General features: G+C 38.3%; 1 protein-coding gene across 7 annotated transcripts in view; it reads left to right on the plus strand.

The window, feature by feature from the left end:
- The window catches only part of RUFY3 (RUN and FYVE domain containing 3), an 84425-nt gene extending 65283 nt beyond the window's left edge, over nt 1-19142 (plus strand). For 2 of the 7 annotated variants that reach the window (XM_060113200.1, XM_060113220.1), the window contains exons 9-18: nt 1546-1638; nt 2999-3082; nt 5181-5348; nt 5858-5955; nt 10017-10136; nt 11228-11327; nt 12426-12490; nt 15020-15047; nt 15812-15880; nt 17729-19142. In XM_060113200.1, coding sequence (XP_059969183.1) covers nt 1546-1638; nt 2999-3082; nt 5181-5348; nt 5858-5955; nt 10017-10136; nt 11228-11327; nt 12426-12490; nt 15020-15047; nt 15812-15880; nt 17729-17872 — 969 coding nt within the window. In that variant the 3' untranslated portion in view covers nt 17873-19142. The other 5 variants (XM_060113247.1, XM_060113253.1, XM_060113210.1 and 2 more) reach the window with 4 other exon arrangements.
- Nucleotides 19143-20860: the final 1718 nt, after the last annotated feature.

A 20860-nucleotide genomic window follows, 5' to 3' on the forward strand; every position in this document is an offset into this window, starting at 1 on the left:
GAAATGCAAATCAAAACTACAAGGAGGTATCACCCTCACACCGGTCAGAATGGCCATCCTCAAAAAATCTACAAAGAATAAATGCTGGAGAGGGTGTGGAGAAAAGGGAACTCTCTTGCACTGTTGGTGGGAATGTAAGTTGATACAGCCACTATGGAGAACAGTATGGAGGTTCCTTAAAAAACTACAAATAGAACTACCATACGACCCAGCAATCCCACTGCTGGGCATATACCCTGAGAAAACCATAATTCAAAAAGAGTCATGTACCACAATGTTCATTGCACCTCTATTTACTGTAGCCAGGATATGGAAGCAACCTAAGTGTCCATCGACAGATGAATGCATAAAGAAGACGTGGCCCGTATATACAATAGAATATTACTCAGCCATAAAAAGAAACGAAATTGAGTTATTTGTAGTGAGGTGGATGGACCTAGAGACTGTCATACAGAGTGAAGTAAGTCAGAAAGAGAAAAGTAAAATACCGCATGCTAATACATATATATGGAATCGAAAAAAAAGAAAAAGGTTCTGAAGAATGTAGGGGCAGGACAGCAATAAAGACACAGACGTAGAGAATGGACTTGAGGACACGGGGAGGGGGAAGGGTAAGCTGGGATGAAGTGAGAGAGTGGCATGGACTTATATACACTACGAAATGTAAAATAGATAGCTAGTTCGAAGCAGCTGCATAGCACAGGGAGATCAGCTCGGTGCTTTGTGACCACCTAGAGGGGTGGCATAGGGAGGGGGGAGGAAGTCGTAAGAGGGAGGAGATATGGGAATATATGTATATGTATAGCTGATTCACTTTGTTTTAAAGCAGAAACTAACACACCATTGTAAAGCAATTATATTCCAATAAAGATGTAAAAAAAAAAGAAATAGGTTTTTTTAATTAATTTCTTTTTCTTTTTCTTTTTCTTTTTTTTTTTTTTGGCTGCGTTGGGTGTTCATTGCTGTGCACAGGCTTTCTCTAGTTGTGGCTACTCTTCATTGTGGTGCGCGGGCTTCTTATTGCGGTAGCTTCTCTTGTTGTGGAGCGTGGGCTCTAGGTGAGTGGGCTTCAGTAGTTGTGGCTCATGGGCTCTAGAGCGCAGGCTCAGTAGTTGTGGCCCACGGGCTTAGTTGCTCTGCGGCATGTGGTCTCTTCCTGGACCAGGGCTCGAACCCATGTCCCCTGCATTGGCAGGCAGATTCTCAACCACTGTGCCAGCAGGGAAGTCCAGAAATAGGTTTATAACTAAATATAATTACAAGTTATCCATGAGGAGACCCTTGAGGTAAATGATTGTAAGATAATATTGTGGTACTGAAAAAATGTTTACACAAAAAACAGTAATAGGAGATATTTTTTATTTTTATCTTTAAAGACATTTCTCCTAAGTTCCCTATAAGAACATTTTTATGGGGCTATAGATAGCTTTCTTTCCTTCTAAGAATAGCTAAGCCTGAAAATCATGTCCTAGCAGATCATGAATTATCTTATGCTGTGTTTAGTGAAAGAAAGATAACAGATTATTTTTAAAATTTTATCAACAGCTTGCAGTTGCAAACAACAGGATTATTACCTTGCAAGAAGATATGGAACGAGTCAAAGAGGAAAGCTCCTACATATTGGAATCTAATCGGAAGGTTAATCTTGCTGGATTTATGAAATATTCCCAGAGAGTATGTCATATGTCATGGGGGGGCTGCCTCCAGAGGACCACTTGGTAGTTGTGAGCATTTGCGTATGTTAAGTGCACCATTTTCACTGAGGCTCTAGGCACAATTGAGTGAATGGCAAAGGTTATGGGAGCGTTATGTCCCTTCTCCTACAGACACTCCTTGGCTTCACTGCCACCTACATCTGTTTAGAGACTTCAATAAACAGTCTAATTCGATGTCTTGCTTTTATGTACTAATGATTTGTACTATATTTAAATGTTCTATTATATTAAATATACCATTATTTTTAGACCATGTTACTGTTTTGTAAAAAGTGTTTATCTGATATCACTGGGAAAGAGTTACCATATAAATGATTTTTCTAGATAACTCAATCCCTTAAAGTATAGGGTTGGTTCCATAACATCTTATGGAAAAGCCCAAACGACCTTTTTGGCCAACCCAATACCAAACTTTTTATATATGTCTAAACAGATATTTTGCAAACCTTTTGTATATTGTACAGTTCTAAGCCTTCTTAAGTGGAGGATGTAATTGAACACATTTAGCCCTTTATGATGACTGAATATCATAATTATCAACATTGGCAATTCTGTACTGAGTTATAATGGTGCTACTTTGGTGGGGGTCGGCTATTGAAATTGATAGAGCTTCTAGCTCCTGAGCTCAAATATTCCCAGATTACTGTGGGTGGTTTTTTCTGCCTTTTATTTCACTGGCATCTCTTGCTTCTTACTGCTGTTAGCATTACTCTGTCTAGAAAGGTCTCCCTACTCATCCTCATGCTTCTAACCTGCTGTGAATCCAGAAATCCAGTTATTAACATTGTTCTTAAAGAGTAAGCACCTAGGCTCTGAGTGGGGACCGACATGAGTAACATGTTTGCCTTTAATGCATGGACTTTGTACAAACAACTGTGACTACTCAGCATTTTCTGATGAGCCACTCATGTTTAGCTCTGATCTCTCTGTATGGGTGGAGACACCAGATGTGAGATCTCTGGAGTAGGACTACATTCCTGTTTGAACCTTTGGCCCAATTTATAGTTTACAGTAAATGCTATTTTGTTTTCAGAGGCTGATTTTTTAAGACTTCTACCACTTGGTTTGGTAAACTATCTTAGGACTTTAAACAAAATGGCAAGAAATTCCCAATTTGGCTTAAGAATACTTACTAAACTTCTTCAGTTTCTTTGTTGTCTTCGTTCATTATCATACATGTTTAGGTATGATCATTTCCCTTACTAAATAGCAGTGCTGGTGTCCACTAACTGTATAAATTCTTTAAATCCTTAAATATCTACTATTTTATTTATCTTTTCAAGGGCCCTAAGCCAGACAGAACTTCAGAAGGGCAAGCACTGAGTGAAGCAAGGAAGCACTTAAAGGAGGAGACACAACTACGACTGGTAAACTTTGCTTAGGTCCTAATAGTTCAGGAACACGTTAAAACCCCTACCTAGGGGTTTTACCTCACAGATCAAGGAGTATCAGTAGTGTGCTAGCAAATTTTATGGATCCTATAAAATAGTTTCTCATTCTTTTAACCCATATTCCCTACAGTGCTTCCTCAGTCCTTTTTCTGAGCATTCTCAACAGCCAATGGAATTTTACCGATCTTAATTTTTAATTTATTTTTGCTTTTATAGTTTGTGTTGTGAAAACATTAGGTATATAGAACCTACTTTTTCTTTTCTTCGTTTATTTATTTATTTATTTATTTATTTTTGGCTGTGTTGGGTCTTTATTGCTGTGCGTGGGCTTTCTCTAGTTGCAGCAAGCAGGGGCTACTCTTCGTGGCGGTGCTCAGGCTCTAGGTGCGCAGGCGTCAGTAGTTGTGGCTCGTGGGCTCTAGAGCGCAGGCTCAGTAGTTGTGGCTCACGGGCTTAGTTGCAGAACGTACCTTTTAAACTATGCTATCTCCCCTCCTGCTTCAGTCCTCACCCCGGCAAAGCTATGTCTCCTTGGATTGGGCAGCTCCTCTTCTCCTTAAGAATCATTAGTTTAGAATCGTGCGCTTTTATTTTTAGTTGTTCTTTCTGAATTTATTCTTGTTCTTATACATAAACAGAAAAATGTACATCAGTATTCATCTTAAGATATTTTTAGAAATTAAAAAATATATATACATATATAAAAGAATGTATAATAAGGACTAATACTCTTATAATAGATTTTATCCAAATATTAGTATATTAAGTACACCCGTGGTATTGGTACATTAACTCTTCCTGTAATTTAGATAGTATGACAACCAAATAATCCCCCTCCAATAATCTCTCTAACAGTAGGGAGAAGCCTAAAAATAAGGGGTGATCTGATTTGTAGTCTGTTATCACAAACAGTGTATAGAACAGAATTTCAGGTTATTTTATAATGTTACTTTAACAATGTTATTTAACATCCTTGAAATATTTATCATTTTCCTTCTATGTGTTTGTGGATTTGATCTCAAAATACTTTCCATAAGGAAGTTCCTAGAAATAATGTATGTCAGCATTTTAAGAAGCAGTCTGATTTGTCTTCTGTCATGCTAACCATGTACAGAAGAGTGCCTCAGTTAAGTGGCAAGTGAAAAAATTTTACATAAAATTTTCCTTATTCTCGTACCACATTAAGATAAATGTTCATTAAAAGAGAAAGAAACCAAGTGAGTAGGCAAGGTTCTGAATGTGCCCTGGGCACAGCATGGATGCAGAAGAACCTCAGGTCTTTGTACCTCTGATCATCCAAATAATGTTGCAGTAATAATAATGGTTAAAACAAAAATAAGTCTCATGATAAATGAATAGAAAAATTCAGTTAGCCACTATATTTAAAATAGATAACCAACATGGACCTACTGTATAGCACAGGGAACACTGCTCAATATTCTGTAATAACCTAAATGGGAAAAGAATTTGAAAAAGGATAACATGTATACGTATAACTGAATCACTTTGCTGTACACCTGAAACCAACACAACACTGTTAATCAACTATGCTCCAATATGAAATAAAAATTTTTTTTAAAATGAAAAAACTCAGTTAGCCATATTGACCATTCCCTGTAACTGAGATGTTACCTTGGGGACCCAAAGTATCTTTTGGGTTCCTTGGGCTCTTGAAAATATCAACAGCCTCCAAATGAAGAGAATTCCAACTGCTTCATTTTGTGCTGGCTGCTGTAACACTTAATATATATTTCTATAATAAGATATGACATTGGTTGTCTGTTTTAATATCTAATGAAGTGACTCAAGTATGTGTGTATTTTAGATATATTAGATAGCACTATGTTTGGCCTATGGAGTTTTTCAGATTCGTAAATTATTGAGTAAATCGTACTATAATTATCCTAATTATTATTATTCTTTTTGTTAATGTCTCTGTATTGAATGATAGCTTATAGCTGTTTTGACAGACTTCAGACCTGAGAATTTTGGTCTACCTTGTCCTGTGGAATTTTTTGGTTTGCACTTAGTTTTGGAAAGAGAGAATAAGTAATTTGTTTTCCTTTGGGGGCAGGATGTTGAAAAAGAACTGGAGATCCAGATCAGCATGAGACAGGAGATGGAACTGGCTATGAAGATGCTGGAGAAGGATGTCTGTGAGAAGCAGGATGCCCTGGTGTCTCTGCGGCAGCAGCTGGATGATCTCAGGGCTCTTAAGCATGAACTTGCCTTTAAGTTGCAGGTAGGTTCACTGGCTCTCTAAAATCCCAGGGCTTCCCTCTGCCCCTCTTCTTCTCTAGAATCACACTTTAAATATAAGAAGAAAGAGTCACATCTCATTTTGAGGCTAGCTACCAATAAACCACTTTAGGAATTGGTCTATCCTAGGATCCTGTATTGCTGTTCTGGAAAGTCATGGCCACTTTTCACGTTGTAACTGGGCAAGAGGGTCTTTTTTATCCTATAAGATAATTTCTACTCTCCAGCCTAACTTGCCAACTGAGTTATATAGATAAATTGATGTACTTTCCAATGTTGATTTTTGAGACAAAACTGCATATAACAATATTAATCTTAAATGTTGCTTCTTGCTTTTTCTACATTTGGTAATTAACTGATACGCAAATACATGAGCATTTCTATTTCTCTAGTTCCCGCTTACCATTAGGTTCAAAAGGTATGTGTGATTTGTTTCAGGATTTTATGTTATATGCAAACATAAACATCACTCATAATTCTTTTCCATAACAGAGTTCAGACTTAGGAGTAAAACAGAAAAGTGAACTAAACAGTCGCTTGGAAGAGAAGACTAATCAGATGGCTGCTACCATTAAACAACTTGAACAAAGGTAAAAGTGCTGTTTCTTTAGTGAAACACTTAGGGTGTTCAGTCCTGGACGTGAAGAGAATGCGCTATGCATTTGGCAGGGAGTATGTGGGAATCTCCCAGCTTAACACCAGGCATGCAAGTAGAAAGCCAGTTAAATTTTGTGTTTTTTAAAGATGTCACTAAAAACCATTTTAGTGTCATGTGTTAGAGGAGGTATACTTACAAGGCTGAAAGGACTTTTAAATCTGTTTGTGATTCTGTTACTGTTCATCACTCAAGTCTTTGAAGACTTTGGTGCTAGGTGATGGAGGGGTACTGAGGGCCCTTCTAATAACTGTAAACCCTTTCCCTCCTCTCTCATCTCCTTCTTCTCTCTGCTTTCTCCTGAATAGTACTATAGCTTCTACTGTCACATCCCACCCACAACTCTTAGATCTGTCGGTCTCCCGCTCTGTCCTCAATCTGGAGACCAGTCTTGCATTTTTATCCCCTGACCAGCTATTTCCCACCAGTACCTACAATTCAATCTGCCCAAAGTACATCTTCTCCCTACGCTACTCTTTTCTCTTGCTGTCTGAAGCCACCATGTTCTTCCTGATGACTCAGCTGCCCAGAGAAATGGCTAAGGCTTGAAGATTGAATGAGCCGTGGCACCCATGGTCATTAAGCGTTGCCAGCCTGTGTTGCTACCTGTTAACACCCACTGATCACCCTTCTTGCCCCTGAGCAAAACTAAACTACTTACTAGACATGCTTCCCATTTCCCCCATCCATGTCTTGCCTAATAGTTTCACCAATTAGAAATGCCCTTTGTCTTCCCACTTCCTTGTTCTTCAGATACATTTTTTATGTTCAGGCTTCAATGCCACCTACCCAAAGCTTCCTCTAACACTTCTTCCCAGCTAAAAGTAAACTGTGAATTTGTACTAGTTGGAATTCCCATAGCCTTATATCCATACCTATCCATACTGCTTATGGCACTTCTGACTTTGTCTTACCTTATAAACCTTTATATACGTATCTTCTGATGAGAGTGTGAGTTCCTTGACGTTAGTTAACTAATCCTTTTAGTTCCCTTGTTGGATCTGTCACGGTGCCTTGTATGTCCAAGGCATTCATTTAGTAAATGCATGGATGAAAGGGTGAATGGATGGCTTCTTTTATTCAGATGGTTCTTGACCAGAGTGGGTCCTGAACAGCACTGCATATTATTGTTGAATCAAAAGTTAATTGCATATTAATAAATAAGCTTGAAAACTCTGGTTTGGCTGATTTGAAATGAAAAAGTATCAGTCTATCTCGGAAGTTATCTAAATGCTTGCTCATAGCAGTTATATGTTTATGATTTAACAAATCAATTTTAGTGTTCATAAACTGTGTTTTTGAAATGTGTCAGATTATTTTTCAGTGGATTTTTGGCTTGGCATTTAAAGCAGACGTAACTAAAATAATGACTTACCTCTTCAAGTATTATTAAGCTGACTTATTCTCTTGCTATTTTTGTCTTTCCTATTTATTCATTTTCTCATTCCCCTTTCACTCTCATTTTTATTTTTATTGTATTAATATAGTGAGAAGGATTTGGTGAAACAGGCAAAGACCTTAAATAGTGCAGCAAATAAACTGATCCCAAAACATCATTAGGCATTTTACAGCTGGTCACCTCGCAAGTTGGATACCACAGCTTAATTGTAAAAGGAAGAAATTTGAAAGTTATTGCATTTATGCTCTGATTCTACATAAAATGTCACCATACATTGAATTTGCTGGACTTTAAAAAAAAAACATTTGATATATGTAGGCTGTGTTTTCTTCTTCTTTATTTTCTCCCCCGAGTTAGAAAATTGAGTATAAGTTCTCAATTAAATACCAAATAAACTTTGAGAAATTACTTCTGAGTTGACCAATAAATAAACACACCATTAAAAAACATCCTAGGGAATTGAAGCTCTGTACATATATGACTGATGCCTTTACAGTCCAGTCCCCAACAATACCAGTTTCTAGGTGCGATGTCTGTGTCATTGAGCCTGTTCTGCCGTTGCGATGTAATGAACTAGAGGTGACTGCCACATGGTCTTGGACTCTTCTAGAGTAGTTCTGTGTCTCTTAGGCCATGACCCCTTTTCACTTTTGTTATCTAGATTTAATCCCCAAGCCAAGGATAAGTACTTAGTATTCCACTACAGTTCTACTCTCAGTAACCAAGATTGCTTGCAACTATTTTGCCTTAGTGACTTTGGTGGGGGGCAGTGGGGTGAGGGCGGGGAACAGCATCCTTACATTTCTTTAAAGTCATAGAGATAAAGTTAGTGATTAGGTAACTTATGATAATAACATAATAATGTGGAAGCTTGGGAAATATTATTTGTCATCTTCTACCTCTGCCATTTTCCTGCAATTCCACTTCCTATTTAGGTAGCTCAGAGAAAACAATTTTAATAAAAACACATCTCTCCTATTAAAAAAAATATGCTACATGTTTTTCACATCTATCCTGCTTTTCCTTTTGGAGTAAAGACAACAAGGCACAGACATGAGTGATGGTTTCCTGCCTCTTGTTCCTTGCTGGCAACGTTTACTTAAGAGTTTCTGTTACTTTTTGTTCAGATGGGAATTTGCTTAAGTTTCTAGGAGAATAACAATCTATTAGAAAACCATTTCAGATTAGGAAATAGACAAATGATGAACTTAGATTCATTATTATTATTTAGTCTAAAAATAAAGGTTCCCAGTAGGTATTCATAAATAATAATCAGCAGGGCTTCTTTTTCTAAGTGACCACAGATCTGACCCTTCCTAGGTGTTACATTGTAATAATCCTATAAATACTTTGATTTTTTTTTAAAAATGACTTTTGATTTGGGGGAACAGGTGTTAGTTACATAAGCCTTTATTACTTCAAAAAGTCTTGGCAAAATTTTTGTTTTTCTGTTTTTTTCTCATTCTAGTAGATTTGCAGCATTTCAGCTGCTTAAGTGGGGACAAAGATAACCCCTTTGCTCCCAGCTCTTGAAATTCTTTACTGTCTTCTTGGAAAAAACAGAATTAAGAGAGTAAGATAGATTTCATGTGTGTTTTTATAGGTCCTTGCAGACTTGAGCCAAGGTCAAGTCAAAGAGCCTATGACCAACCTCATGGAAGAGCCTATGCTTTGAACTTAGTTTATTTCTTATAATTTTGCACCTCTTCTTACCTTCATCAACCTTTTGTGGTGATGAGTTGCCTTTTCTATGAGCATTTGGAAGGAGTGCTCAAACACCAAAATAAGACATTTTAAAGACTATACATAGTAGCATAGTAGCATGCTCCAAATTCTATTACAGAGAGCCCCGGATATTTCACCTTAGAACATGCTTCTTTATAGGTGCAAAGTTATAGGATATTTGGGAGAAAACATTCATAATCTTCCAGAGAATATGGTCAGGAATCTTATGCAGGCCCAGTGCTGAATTGTTTGTCCACTCACACACCAGTTGGTAGAAATGGAAAAGGAAAGAGATAGCCAAACTCTAACAAAGGCTTTTCATTATGTTAAAAACCCGAAGCCTGGGTAAAGGTTGATGTATAGTGTCCAGTGATTTAATATAGTTTGTGGTTTAGGGAAGGGACCAGGAAAATGTTCTAATTCCACATATAAGAAGCTAGTTGCCCATTTGCAAGTTCCAGTTATGAGTGTAAAACAGAAATATAAAGTACCAAACCTATTAGGAAATAAAAACAAAAAGTGGATTTAACTTTAATTACTATGTACTTGAGGTTGGCTTTGGATATGGATTTTCTAAAAAGTGATGTTTTATTGTTTATCACCTAATGGCTGTAAACTGTAGTACTAGAATAAAAAAAAATGGAAAATCAACTCTTCCTCTGCCTGGTTCACCTTCATCTTGCTTTTTTTAAAGAATTTGTTTCTTCTCCATCTTTTCTCCCCCCGTAATTTCTTCCCATGTCCTACAAAGTTTATTTTCCTCTCTCTGTCTCTTCATACCCTTGGGTTGTTTTATTTTGTGTTTTGAACTTGGTCTTCCTCCCCACCATGGCTTGTGTTTTTTATCACAAGTTCATATGGCTCACATCCAGATTGCGCCAGGCTGAGCGAGGCCGCCAGTCTGCTGAATTGGACAACCGGCTCTTCAAGCAGGACTTCGGAGACAAGATCAACAGTCTGCAGCTGGAAGTGGAGGAACTCACCAGGCAGCGGTGAAGAAAGGGTGGCTTTAGCGGCCAGGGTGGTCATGGGAAGTACTAAGGCCAGACAGCAAGAGAGGGGCGGTCTCCTGATCAAGCTATGTCTGTTTTGTCCTGCCATGTCCTTTCTCCAGAATTAGAATTCAGAAAGCTTCACATACATAAGCATTCCCAAAATCTCGTCAACATCTTTTGCCGTCAAAGAATTAGGAAATTAGAACCCAAGATCCCAGGTAAATAGGATGGAGTAAGAGAATTAATAGCCAACACAACACTAATAACAACAGGATTTCCTGAATTCTTACTGTGTGCCAAATACTTTACTAAGCACTTCATATGCATTCTCTCCTAACATCTTCCCATCGACCCTATTTGTAGGTGATCTTATTACCCCCACCTTCAGAGGAAATTGAGGCTCAGTGGGGTTAAGTTGTCCAAATTCACACAGTTAAGCTAATAGGTAGCAACACTAATTTAAAAGCGAATTTCTCTGACTCCAAGCCCTTAACCATTCTTCTACTGTCTCTCAAATGAGACTCAACTCTGTACCTAAGGCACTAAGGCACTCCAAATAGAACTTTGCTGTCGGATATAAAAGCACACAGTTACTAAGGATACTAGTGGTTGAGGGTGTAACTGGGGATTAACTGCATAACTGTGAAGAGAGAGCAGCTAATTCATATGTAATGGGACTACAGTGTTAGTGCTTTCATACTGTATCTTGCTGAAAATTTAGAAATATTGTCTTTCAATTATAGTAAATCTTACTAGCTGTCATTCAGTTGACCACAACTTTTCATTAAGAGCTAGTATTAAATGTTGCTATTCGGAGCCGTGACCCTCAGGCACTGGGAGATCCGAAAGTGCATTCTTAATCATCCAAGGAAGATTAAACATGTCAAATGCATTTCAGTGTTACTGGTTTGATTGTATTGTATTTTAGTACTTTAAAACCTGGTTGTCCATATATATCTGGTATACTTTTTTATTAATCAAGTATTAAAATTTAATTACTGAACTCTAAGAAAAGGGTTTGGCATTCTTTAGAAGATAGGAGTACAGAAATCCAAATTTTTATCGTTTTTCTCTCCCACCTATCCCAGGAACCAGCTTGAGTTAGAACTAAAACAGGAAAGAGAAAGAAGGTTACAAAACAACAGGAGCATCCCAGGAAAGGGTTCCCAGAAGCCAGAACCCGAAACGGTAATATTTGTTATTCCCATGTTTACTTACTTAATTTTTAGACTCTACCTTGATGGGCCGGACAGTTTTCTCTTATGGAACACATGCTTAATTGCTATGGCCTTGAGTACGTAGGTGGCAGGCGAGAGCTGGAGTAAACACATGGAGGCTTGATTCTGAGTCTGCCCCTGGGACACTCTAACTTGAATTCATTTGGAAAAGGGGATTAATGACCATAATTCCCAGTGACCATCTTATTCCTTTCAGTTTGTTAAGTAAGATTATTTTAGTATCTAATATTTTTAATAATACGGTATAGTCATCAAGTACCCCCAAAACTGCCCAGGCAGGGCTTATCAGCACTGGTAGAAATGCAGTTTGGAATTTTCCATTGGTCCTTCAGAGTAGAAAACTCCTCGAGTTGTATAGGCTATAGAAGTTGTCATGATACTGAGGCAACTACTTGACTGAGCGTCTAGAGGATTACACAGTCTGCTGGATAAGGCCATGCTCGGTTTCACTAGCTGTCCAGAGCTCAGCTGGGGGTTTGTGTGTGTGTATGTTTTTGTTTCTTTTTTTCTTCCTAAGAAGTAACTGATACCTTGAAGCCGCTTTGTAAGTAGATAGGATACATTCTGAATTTCATTTGAGTCTCAAGCAGTAAAGAAAATATCTACTCTGAAAATCATTTGTTGCAAACCCTATCAGAATCATTTGTTAAGAAACTATTTGGAACAAAGAATGATGGAAAATATCTCGAAAGTTAAACTCCTTACCTAATTAAAAAAAAAAAAGAGCTTCCCTGGTGGCGCAGTGGTTGAGAGTCCGTCTGCCGATGCAGGGGACGCGGGTTCGTGCCCTGGTCCGGGAGGATCCCACATGCCGCGCAGCAGCTAGGCCCGTGAGCCATGGCCGCTGAGCCTGCGCGTCCGGAGCCTGTGCTCCGCAACGGGAGAGGCCACAACAGTGAGAGGCCCGCGTACCGCAAAAAAAAAAAAAAAAAAAAAAGGCTGCTCAGCCTTATACCCAAGCTAAGACAATATAGAAGAAAATGTCTGCAGCATCATCATTGTTTAGCAGTCTGAATAATTAATAAATTGGGCTGTTTTCTTTTGGCAGGATGGGAAGCACAAAATTCAAGAGGAAAATGTTAAACTAAAAAAGCCCCTGGAAGAAAGCCACAGGTGTTTATTAATAAAGTATTAATTAAGATATAAAGCTATTTTGGGGTGGTGGGAAAAAGGGAGCTTTTGATATACACTGGCAATGACACAGACCAGACACTGACTTGTAATATTAATATTTCAGAAAGACATTTTGAAGGGGGAGTGAATAAATAACAAGCCAGATAACACATATTAAACCAAACCCATTTAGTCCATTCCAGAAGAAAGAAAGAAAGGTGATCAAGCTGTCCTCTGATTCTTCCCTGGTTAATCCCCAAACTATCACTTAAAAGATTATGTCTAATATAATCTTTACTGGATCAGTAGGACAAGTAAATGAAGCACAAACCATAGCATTTCCTAGGTTCTTAAATGTCCTTGGGCATGACTTGTTTCCACCTAAGTGCTAAGTGAAAGGCAGCTATGTTTCAAATAAATACTGTAATTTCCCTTACTTTTTTTCTCTCAAGGAGTAAAACAGTTTTGCTTTATTCCTTTTTCTTAACTCTTCATCTCATTTCCCCGCAATGAAGAATATGGGATCATTCCAAGGAAGTTGACTTTTAACAATTATTTTAACAACAAAACATTATATACTGCCACTGTATTAAAAAATGAAGAAGGTCCAACTATGTGACATTCTGGAAAAGCAAAACCATGGAGACTGATTGCCAGGGCTTAGAGGATGTGGATGGATGAATCGGATTTTGTAGGGCAGTGAGAATACTCTGTCTGACACTATAATGATAGATACATGTCATTATACATTTGTCCAAACCCACAGAATGTACAACACCAAGAGTGAACGAACCCTAAGGTAAACTATGACTTATGATGTGTCAGTTTAGGTTCAATGACTGTAACATCAGGTACCACTCGGGTGTGGAACGTTGATAATGGCGGGAGGGTATCAGGTCCAACAGAATATGTGAGAAATCTGTGTCCTTTCTGCTCAGCTTTGCTGTGAACCTAACACTGCTCTAAAAATTAAAGTCTATTATTAATGACAACAAAAATAGATTATTATCAAGGAAAGATACCATAGAGGGATTTTGAGAGACCTATACAGTATACATTTTTGGCAGCTGTACCTGTCCAGCCTTTAATGCCTTAAGGAGATAGGGTGTCATCTGGAGCAAAACTAGCTGCTGGGGAAGATACATCACACAGTCCAACAGTAGGCTGATTTTGCAGGTACTTAGCCTAAACAGCTCTTCCTTACCTCCAAGGCCAGAATGATTCCAGTACCTTTAAGTTTACTCCCAAAGATAACATGGTCTGATCCAGGACCAGCCTTATTAAACTACAGTCCATCTAACATTATAGATCAGCATGGGCCATGGGAAGGAATTAGACCACAAAATTAACCAGGGCTCAAAAGGGCCTTTCAGAGTCAGCCTCGTTCCAGACTAAAATCAAGTCATTTACATTCAAGAGGGTCTTACATGCCAGGTTCTGATTTTAGGCCCTGGGAATATAAGACAATACAGTCATCCCTCGGTACTCAGGGTGCCAGGAGCCCCTTCAGATACCAAAATCCATGGATGCTCAAGTCCCTTACATAAAATGGCCTAGTACAATGAATATAATGGGCTCTCTGTATCTGTGGGTTGCTCATCTGGGGCTTTAACCAACCACAGATGTGGAACCTGATGATAGGGAGGGACAAGTGTACTACCTTATATTTGTATTGTGCTCTGCAGCTTAAAAAGTGTGTCACATTCATTATCTCCTTACAAATTTAATTCTCCTTACAAAAGTTTAATCATCCATTCCTACTTCACAGGTGAGAAAATTGAGGCCCACGGAGAGGCCCAAGTTGCCTCTCCTGGTCATGTCTTCTGTTTTTAAGCCCTTTGTCTCTGCACTATATAATAGCTGCTTCCAGGGCCTATCCTGGCCAGAACTGCAATCCTAAAACATACCGAGGTTTCCTGGGATTGTGGTCCAAGGAACAGCTGAAAACCTGGTAACACTGATGGTCACACTGCCACTCAACCAAAGAGAATTGGAACCATTGTAGATCTGTGGTCCATTTTTCCCAGAGCTGAGGCTTTGCTGAGGAAGAGGCTTTGCTCCTCCTCTTGTATAAGTTCTGTTCCAAGTTGGGAAGATCGGGGTTAGCTCAGCTGGTATCATGAAGCAATATTTCAATCTGAATGGGTACGTGGGAGAAGGGACTAATACATGACATATGATAATGGGTAGGTTTCCATAATATTGGATAGGAAAAAAGCTATTAAAATGTATGGCCTTGGCCATTGACGTTTTGCAGGTTGGGAAACATAGCCACTATTTCCTTGGTAGTAAAAAGGAAACAAAATGTAACTCCAATCTATTTTTAAACAGGAATCTACTAGCATAATGTAGGATCATATTCTAGTAATAGATTTAACAACCAAAATTTCCTCTCCTTGGAGGTCAACACTAATAATTACTTTGGTCTCAGCAACATAAAAGAACCATGGTATTGCTTTTTCTGTGCTTTTGAAATGATAAAAAGGAAATATGTTGCTATTAGTTACTGTTTTTACTTTCCCATTGTAGGCTGCAGTCTCACCCTGTGAATGAACAGGTAACTGAGTCTCCTGTCCTAAAACATCTTGTATAAATAGTTGGCTGGACCGTGCCTAGCTGTAAACAAGGCAGCAAGGGAGGTAGATGAATGCATATAGGCCTCTGCTTCCCATCCTTTTAATAATATCCTAAACAAACATGCATTTGGCTGAAATGCTCACAAGAAGTAGCACAGTTTGGAGCGATTTACTAAGTAAACAGCAGCTCTTAACTTCCTACCTGAGATTCTCTTTGACATACCACGGGACCTGAGAGCTCACTGTACCTCCCTTTCCCTTAGTCTTCCCTTATATAGAATGAAGAGAAAAAATACTTCTTGATCACTTAGAAATAACCAAACATTTACAAATATGGTGGTAGATGACAACTTCATGAGAAAACTGATAAATGCTACTACGTCTGAGTCACTGCTGTCCTCTATCTATTAGGATATAATGATGCCTACTCCCTCCATTCTTGGTGACAGAATAAGACAAAAGGGATGGGGCTTTCTTTTTTTAGCTTTTTACATTTATATACGTGAATTTTCTTTATATAGATAAAATCACGTTACTTTATTATAAAAATTAAAAGAGCACCAAGGATAATGATAGGATTATCAGAGTTGTATTTAAGGTGGTGAGACTATATGTAATTTGTTTTTCTAGTTTCCAGATAGCCTGTAGTGTGATTATATTAATTTTGTAACTAAAAAATGCATATTCTGAAAATACTGGTCTTTCCGGGGCTAAGGGAAACTAACTGGCTCAATGTGTGGTTTAGGATCAGCCGCTGCCCTCCGAAAAGCCACAGATGTGCCAGCTGTGCCAGGAAGACTGCAGCCTAACAAAGGTAACAGTAGCGAGAAATGAACAGGTTCTTCACAGGGACGCCCACTGCACCACCAGCCGCTTCTCACAACAGGGACTTCGCTGTATAGAGTGCAGAGAGTGGGGAGAAAAGCAAAAGGAGCAAGCATTTAGTGTGTACCTATTTTTTTTCAGTCCTATTGTCATGTTAGTAAGTCCCCATTAAAATATTAAATACAAATTAACTATATAAGTAATTTAAAACAAACATAAATTTATAAGTAAATATTTATTGAGTGCCTACTATGCAGAATGTACTATTCCATGTGCTGGAGAAAGAGTAATGAACAAAATGTAGACCGAGTCCCAAGTCCTTGTTCTTGTTAAGCTTGTGTCCCTTGTGCCATCATTTTATAAAAAGAACCTTGGGCTCAGAGGTGTCAAGTGCATTATCCCAGTTACTGAAAGCCCAGATGCAGCCTGACTCTGGCTCCAAAGTCTGTACTCCTTCCAGTACTCCATCCTGCTTAGAACAGAGAAGACAGATTGGGGTGGGGTGGGGGGGTGGGGGTGTTCTTTGGTTCTTTGAATTATTTGGGGAAACGGCCTCTGAGGGAAATGAGCTCTTTCTCCACCAAATCACTTGTTCTCCCCTTGGATCCTCAAGGGTCTCTGCCTAAACCCCTACCCAGCTTGTTATCCTAGAGTCAGCAGGGTGAAGGAAGCATGCAGGAAAAGTGTCTTTGACAGCCATAGCTGTGTCTTGTTCACAGTAGGATCCCCCAGCACCTAATATGGTACCCAGTTCATAGTAGATGCTCAAGAAATGTTATGAACAAGTGAATGTCAGAAACAAGTGCTTAGAAGAGAAGGCAACGTGTCCAAATTCTGGGTTACAACCTGCATGCCACCATTTGTGATCCTGCTAAATTTTAACAAGCAAAATTGTAGTATGACCTAGTCTTAAATTAGCAGAAGCAGATAAAGACAAACTGCCTTTATGGAATTGGAAGTTGTAATTAGAGAAATGTGTTCCCAAACAGAAGAAGCTGCTAATCTAATTCTGGCTTTTCTTTTCTAAGCCATGCAAACTAACTGCAATATGTCAGAGGAAGATTCCTCCCAGGCTTTCAAATAAAAATGACCCCCCTACCTCTGCTGCACCCTCAGGAAGATGAATTGTTTGGGGAAAAGTAGCATTATTTATGGGGGAAATCATTCTTCACAGCCTTTAAATAGGGACCCTTGGAGCTATGTGTGCACCAACCTATCACAGCTTTACCAGTGGCACTGCCATAATGACCCACATGCTATCCCACAGTTTAGCCACTAAAGACTCAAAATGCTTAATAAAGAGACTAACTTCCCAATAAAAAGGATGCAGGAAGCTGTGCTCCTGCTGCACTGATAACCCGAAAGGATGTGCTTGTAGAGCATCACAGGAAAGCATTGAGCACATCAGTGTATTAGAAATTATACTTTCAGTTCAAGCTCAGCAAAGTTTTTAATCTTACGTCAGTTACCCAACCCTACCCATGGCTAGGTCACTGCCTGCCTTATTTGAAGTATGCTTGGGTAATTGCAAACTAATTTTAGAATTAGCCCACCTAAAGGTGAATATAAATGAAAGTATATATTCTAAAGATAAATAATTATTGTAGTATCTGTTATGTGCATTCTGTGGAAATGCTTCTCTTCATTTAGATCTAAGAACTAGACTGTATGCTTCTTTGTAGACAGATTGTTTAGTTAGATACTGTGTGGCACACAGCACACATTCAGCCAGTATTTTATTAGACATTGAGCATCTATCATATTTGGCCTCTTATATCCCATGCATCCTTATGCCCTGCTCTTCTGTTACCCACCTGACCTCCCCCTCTCCTTGTAGAATGTGTGTAAGAACTGCAGAGGAACCTTCTGTAATGCCTGCTCAACAAACGAACTGCCTCTTCCTTCAAGTATCAAGCCTGAGCGAGTTTGCAATCCCTGTCATGAGCACCTGATGAAACAATATTCCAGCAGCCCACTGTAAGACTGGAGGCTGAGATCTGGACCAAAATGTCTCGACCTGTGTTAGATGTCAGGATCCCCTAGAGCCCAGGCTTTAGAATCAACTCAAGAATTGAAAGGAATGATTTAAATAAACCAGGTCCAGGGAGAAAAGGCAGTGGTTGGCAGTGCTGGAATTTTGCTCATTTTCTCTAATGACTGTATGAATAAAAGTTACTCAGTTGAGCCTCTCTCTGCTAAATCTAAACAACCCCACTTTGGAGCATTTGGAAGGGCTGTTCATTTTTATGAATAGTGATAATACTACTGGGGTGGATGTTATAGGAGAGAGGGTGCTTGGTGGATAAGAATAAAAAGAAAACAATCATCCCTCTGTTACATTTTCAGATTCAAGAGGAAAAGATAATTGTTAACTGAGATTGAAATGACAGATGTTACATATTTTCCCAGATGCTGCTAGACACAAACATTATTTCTTCTTTACCCCCACTAACTACCTCTTCTTTAAAGTATCTCTACCAAACTGTGAACCCAAACTCAGGGAAAAGAAATTAAAGAGTAATATAAATTTTGAATGTACTTAAAACTATTATAATATATTATAGTTTTAGGACCAGAATTTTCTAGTTCTGGCCTACATGTGTTTTCATTATCAGAATGAGGAGGAAGAACATTTGCTGTTTTTCCACTTAGTGACTTCAAAACTAAATATCTGCCCTTTTCAGAATCCCCTACTACACAACAAGCCAGCTCTTCCCCACTCCCTCTTTCCTCTCAGTCATGGAAATTATAAGGGGTTTTAAAGATAGCGTTTGACTTTTGCAAGTAGGAAGTATTGAAGCAAAGCTATGTCAGGTGTAAAGTAAAACAAATTTAATTTGTCTTGGCTGAGAATAATTAGCTTAGAATATTTATTAAATTCTTTTGTGAATAAGAGATCCCTTATTCCAGGCTCAGATTCAGAACTGGTAGGCAGGTTTCTTGGAAAGTAAGATACTTCAACATCTCTTAGTAACAAACCCTTTGGGGAAAAAGAGGGAAGTGCATTCAGCAGGGGAAGGAAAAGAAATGGTTTATGCTCTTTTGATTATGTTACATGTGTCTAGATTGTTTGATTCCAGTTAAGACCTAAGAAGATATGATTCTGTAAGTGGCTTAGAATTATGGGGTGGAAACATCCTGGAACCATGATATTTGATAAATTCTGTCTCCTGAAAGGGGTTACAGCCCAGAAAAAGAGTTGTTATTCCAGAGGTCTGACCTGTTACTTGGTGAAGCTGAGTTTTAAGAGTACTAGGGAAAAATAAAATCTAATAATTCTAGCCTCGTTTGTTGTCATTTTTTCCCTTTAAATAATATTTATTTCTTGTGATTCTTCATTCTCCTTATTTTTTTTTTTACCACATATATGTGCCAGCACTGTTCTAAGTGCTACAGATAATGTGGGGAGTTATCCTGAATTAGCAAAAGTTATTTTATAATTAATTTTGAATTAAATTGAAAAGAGGCCACATGGAATGTAAAGAGGAATAAGTAATTAGCCACTTGAGGTTTGATTTTGAAATGCACATAAGCTATATAGCATTTCATTTTTTTTAAATAAAACAAAGCTCCAAAGATCTGTTATTAGTACAGCTGCCCACAAAAGCAAGGGGACCAAGTCATGTATACTTCAACTTAATGTTAGGCCTTTCTTCCTTAAAAATTGTGCTTTCCACCATTTAGCATCACCAAGAGTAACATACTTAGGAATAAACTTAACTACAGAGGTAAAAGACTTGTACACCGAAAACTACAAAACATTGCCAATGCTACCCAAAACCATCTACAGATTCAATGTAATCTCTATCAAAAATCCCAATATTTTTGGCAGAAATAGAAGCATTCCTGTAGAACCTCAAGGGATGTCTAAATAGCCAAAACAATCTTGAAAAAGAACAAAATTGAATGTCTCTCACACTTCCTGATTTCAAAACTTACTACAAAGCTACAGTGATCAAAACAGTATGGTACTGGCATAAAGACAGACATAGTGACCAATCGAATAGAGAGCATAGACATAAACCCCCACATATATGGATGGTCAAATTATTTTTGACAAGGGTGCCAAGACTATTCAATGAGGAAAGGATTTTCAAAACTGATATTGGAAAAACTGGATATCCACATGCCAAAAATATTAAGAGGGACCTTTACAACATATACAGAATTAACTCGAAATGGATCAAAGATCTGAACATAAGGGCTAGAACTATAAAACTTAGAAGAAAACACAGAGGAGAGAAAGACTCATGACATTGGATTTGGTAGCAATTTCTTGGATAAGACACCAAAAGCACAGGCAACATAAGAAAAAATAGGTTGGGCTTCATCAAAATTAAAAACTTGTGGAGAAATTGGAACCCCTGTGCACTGTTGGTGGCAATGTAAAGTGTTACAGCCACTGTGGAAAACAGTATCTTGGTTGGTTCATAAAGAAATTAGAAGTTCCATATAATACAGCGATTCCACTTCCGGGTATATACCCAGAAATGAAAACAGGGACTCGAACCAATTATTCATACACCCACATTCATAACAGCATTATTCACAATAGCCAAAAGGTGAAGCAACCCAAGTGTCCATTGACTGATGAATGGATAAACAAAATATGACAGATACATATAAGAGTATTATTCAGCCTTAAAAAGGAAGGAAATTCTGACACATACTATTAACATGGATGAACCTTGAGAACATAAGTGAGATAAGCCAGTCACAAAAGGACAAATGTTTCCACTTGTTTGAAGTGCCTAGAGCAGTCAAATTCATAGATAGTAGAATGGCAGAGAAGAAGAAAAATGGTGGTTACCGAGGACTTAGGGAAGGAGGAAATGGATAGAGTTTCAGTTGGGGGAAGATGAAAAAGTTCTGGTGATGGATGGTACTGGTGGTGTTTGCACAATATGAATGTACTTAATGCCACAAAAATGTACACTTAAAAATGATTAAAATGGTAAAGTTTATGTAT

Source organism: Mesoplodon densirostris, chromosome 1 (genome assembly GCF_025265405.1).
Source record: "Mesoplodon densirostris isolate mMesDen1 chromosome 1, mMesDen1 primary haplotype, whole genome shotgun sequence".
NCBI classification, from domain to species: domain Eukaryota; kingdom Metazoa; phylum Chordata; class Mammalia; order Artiodactyla; family Ziphiidae; genus Mesoplodon; species Mesoplodon densirostris.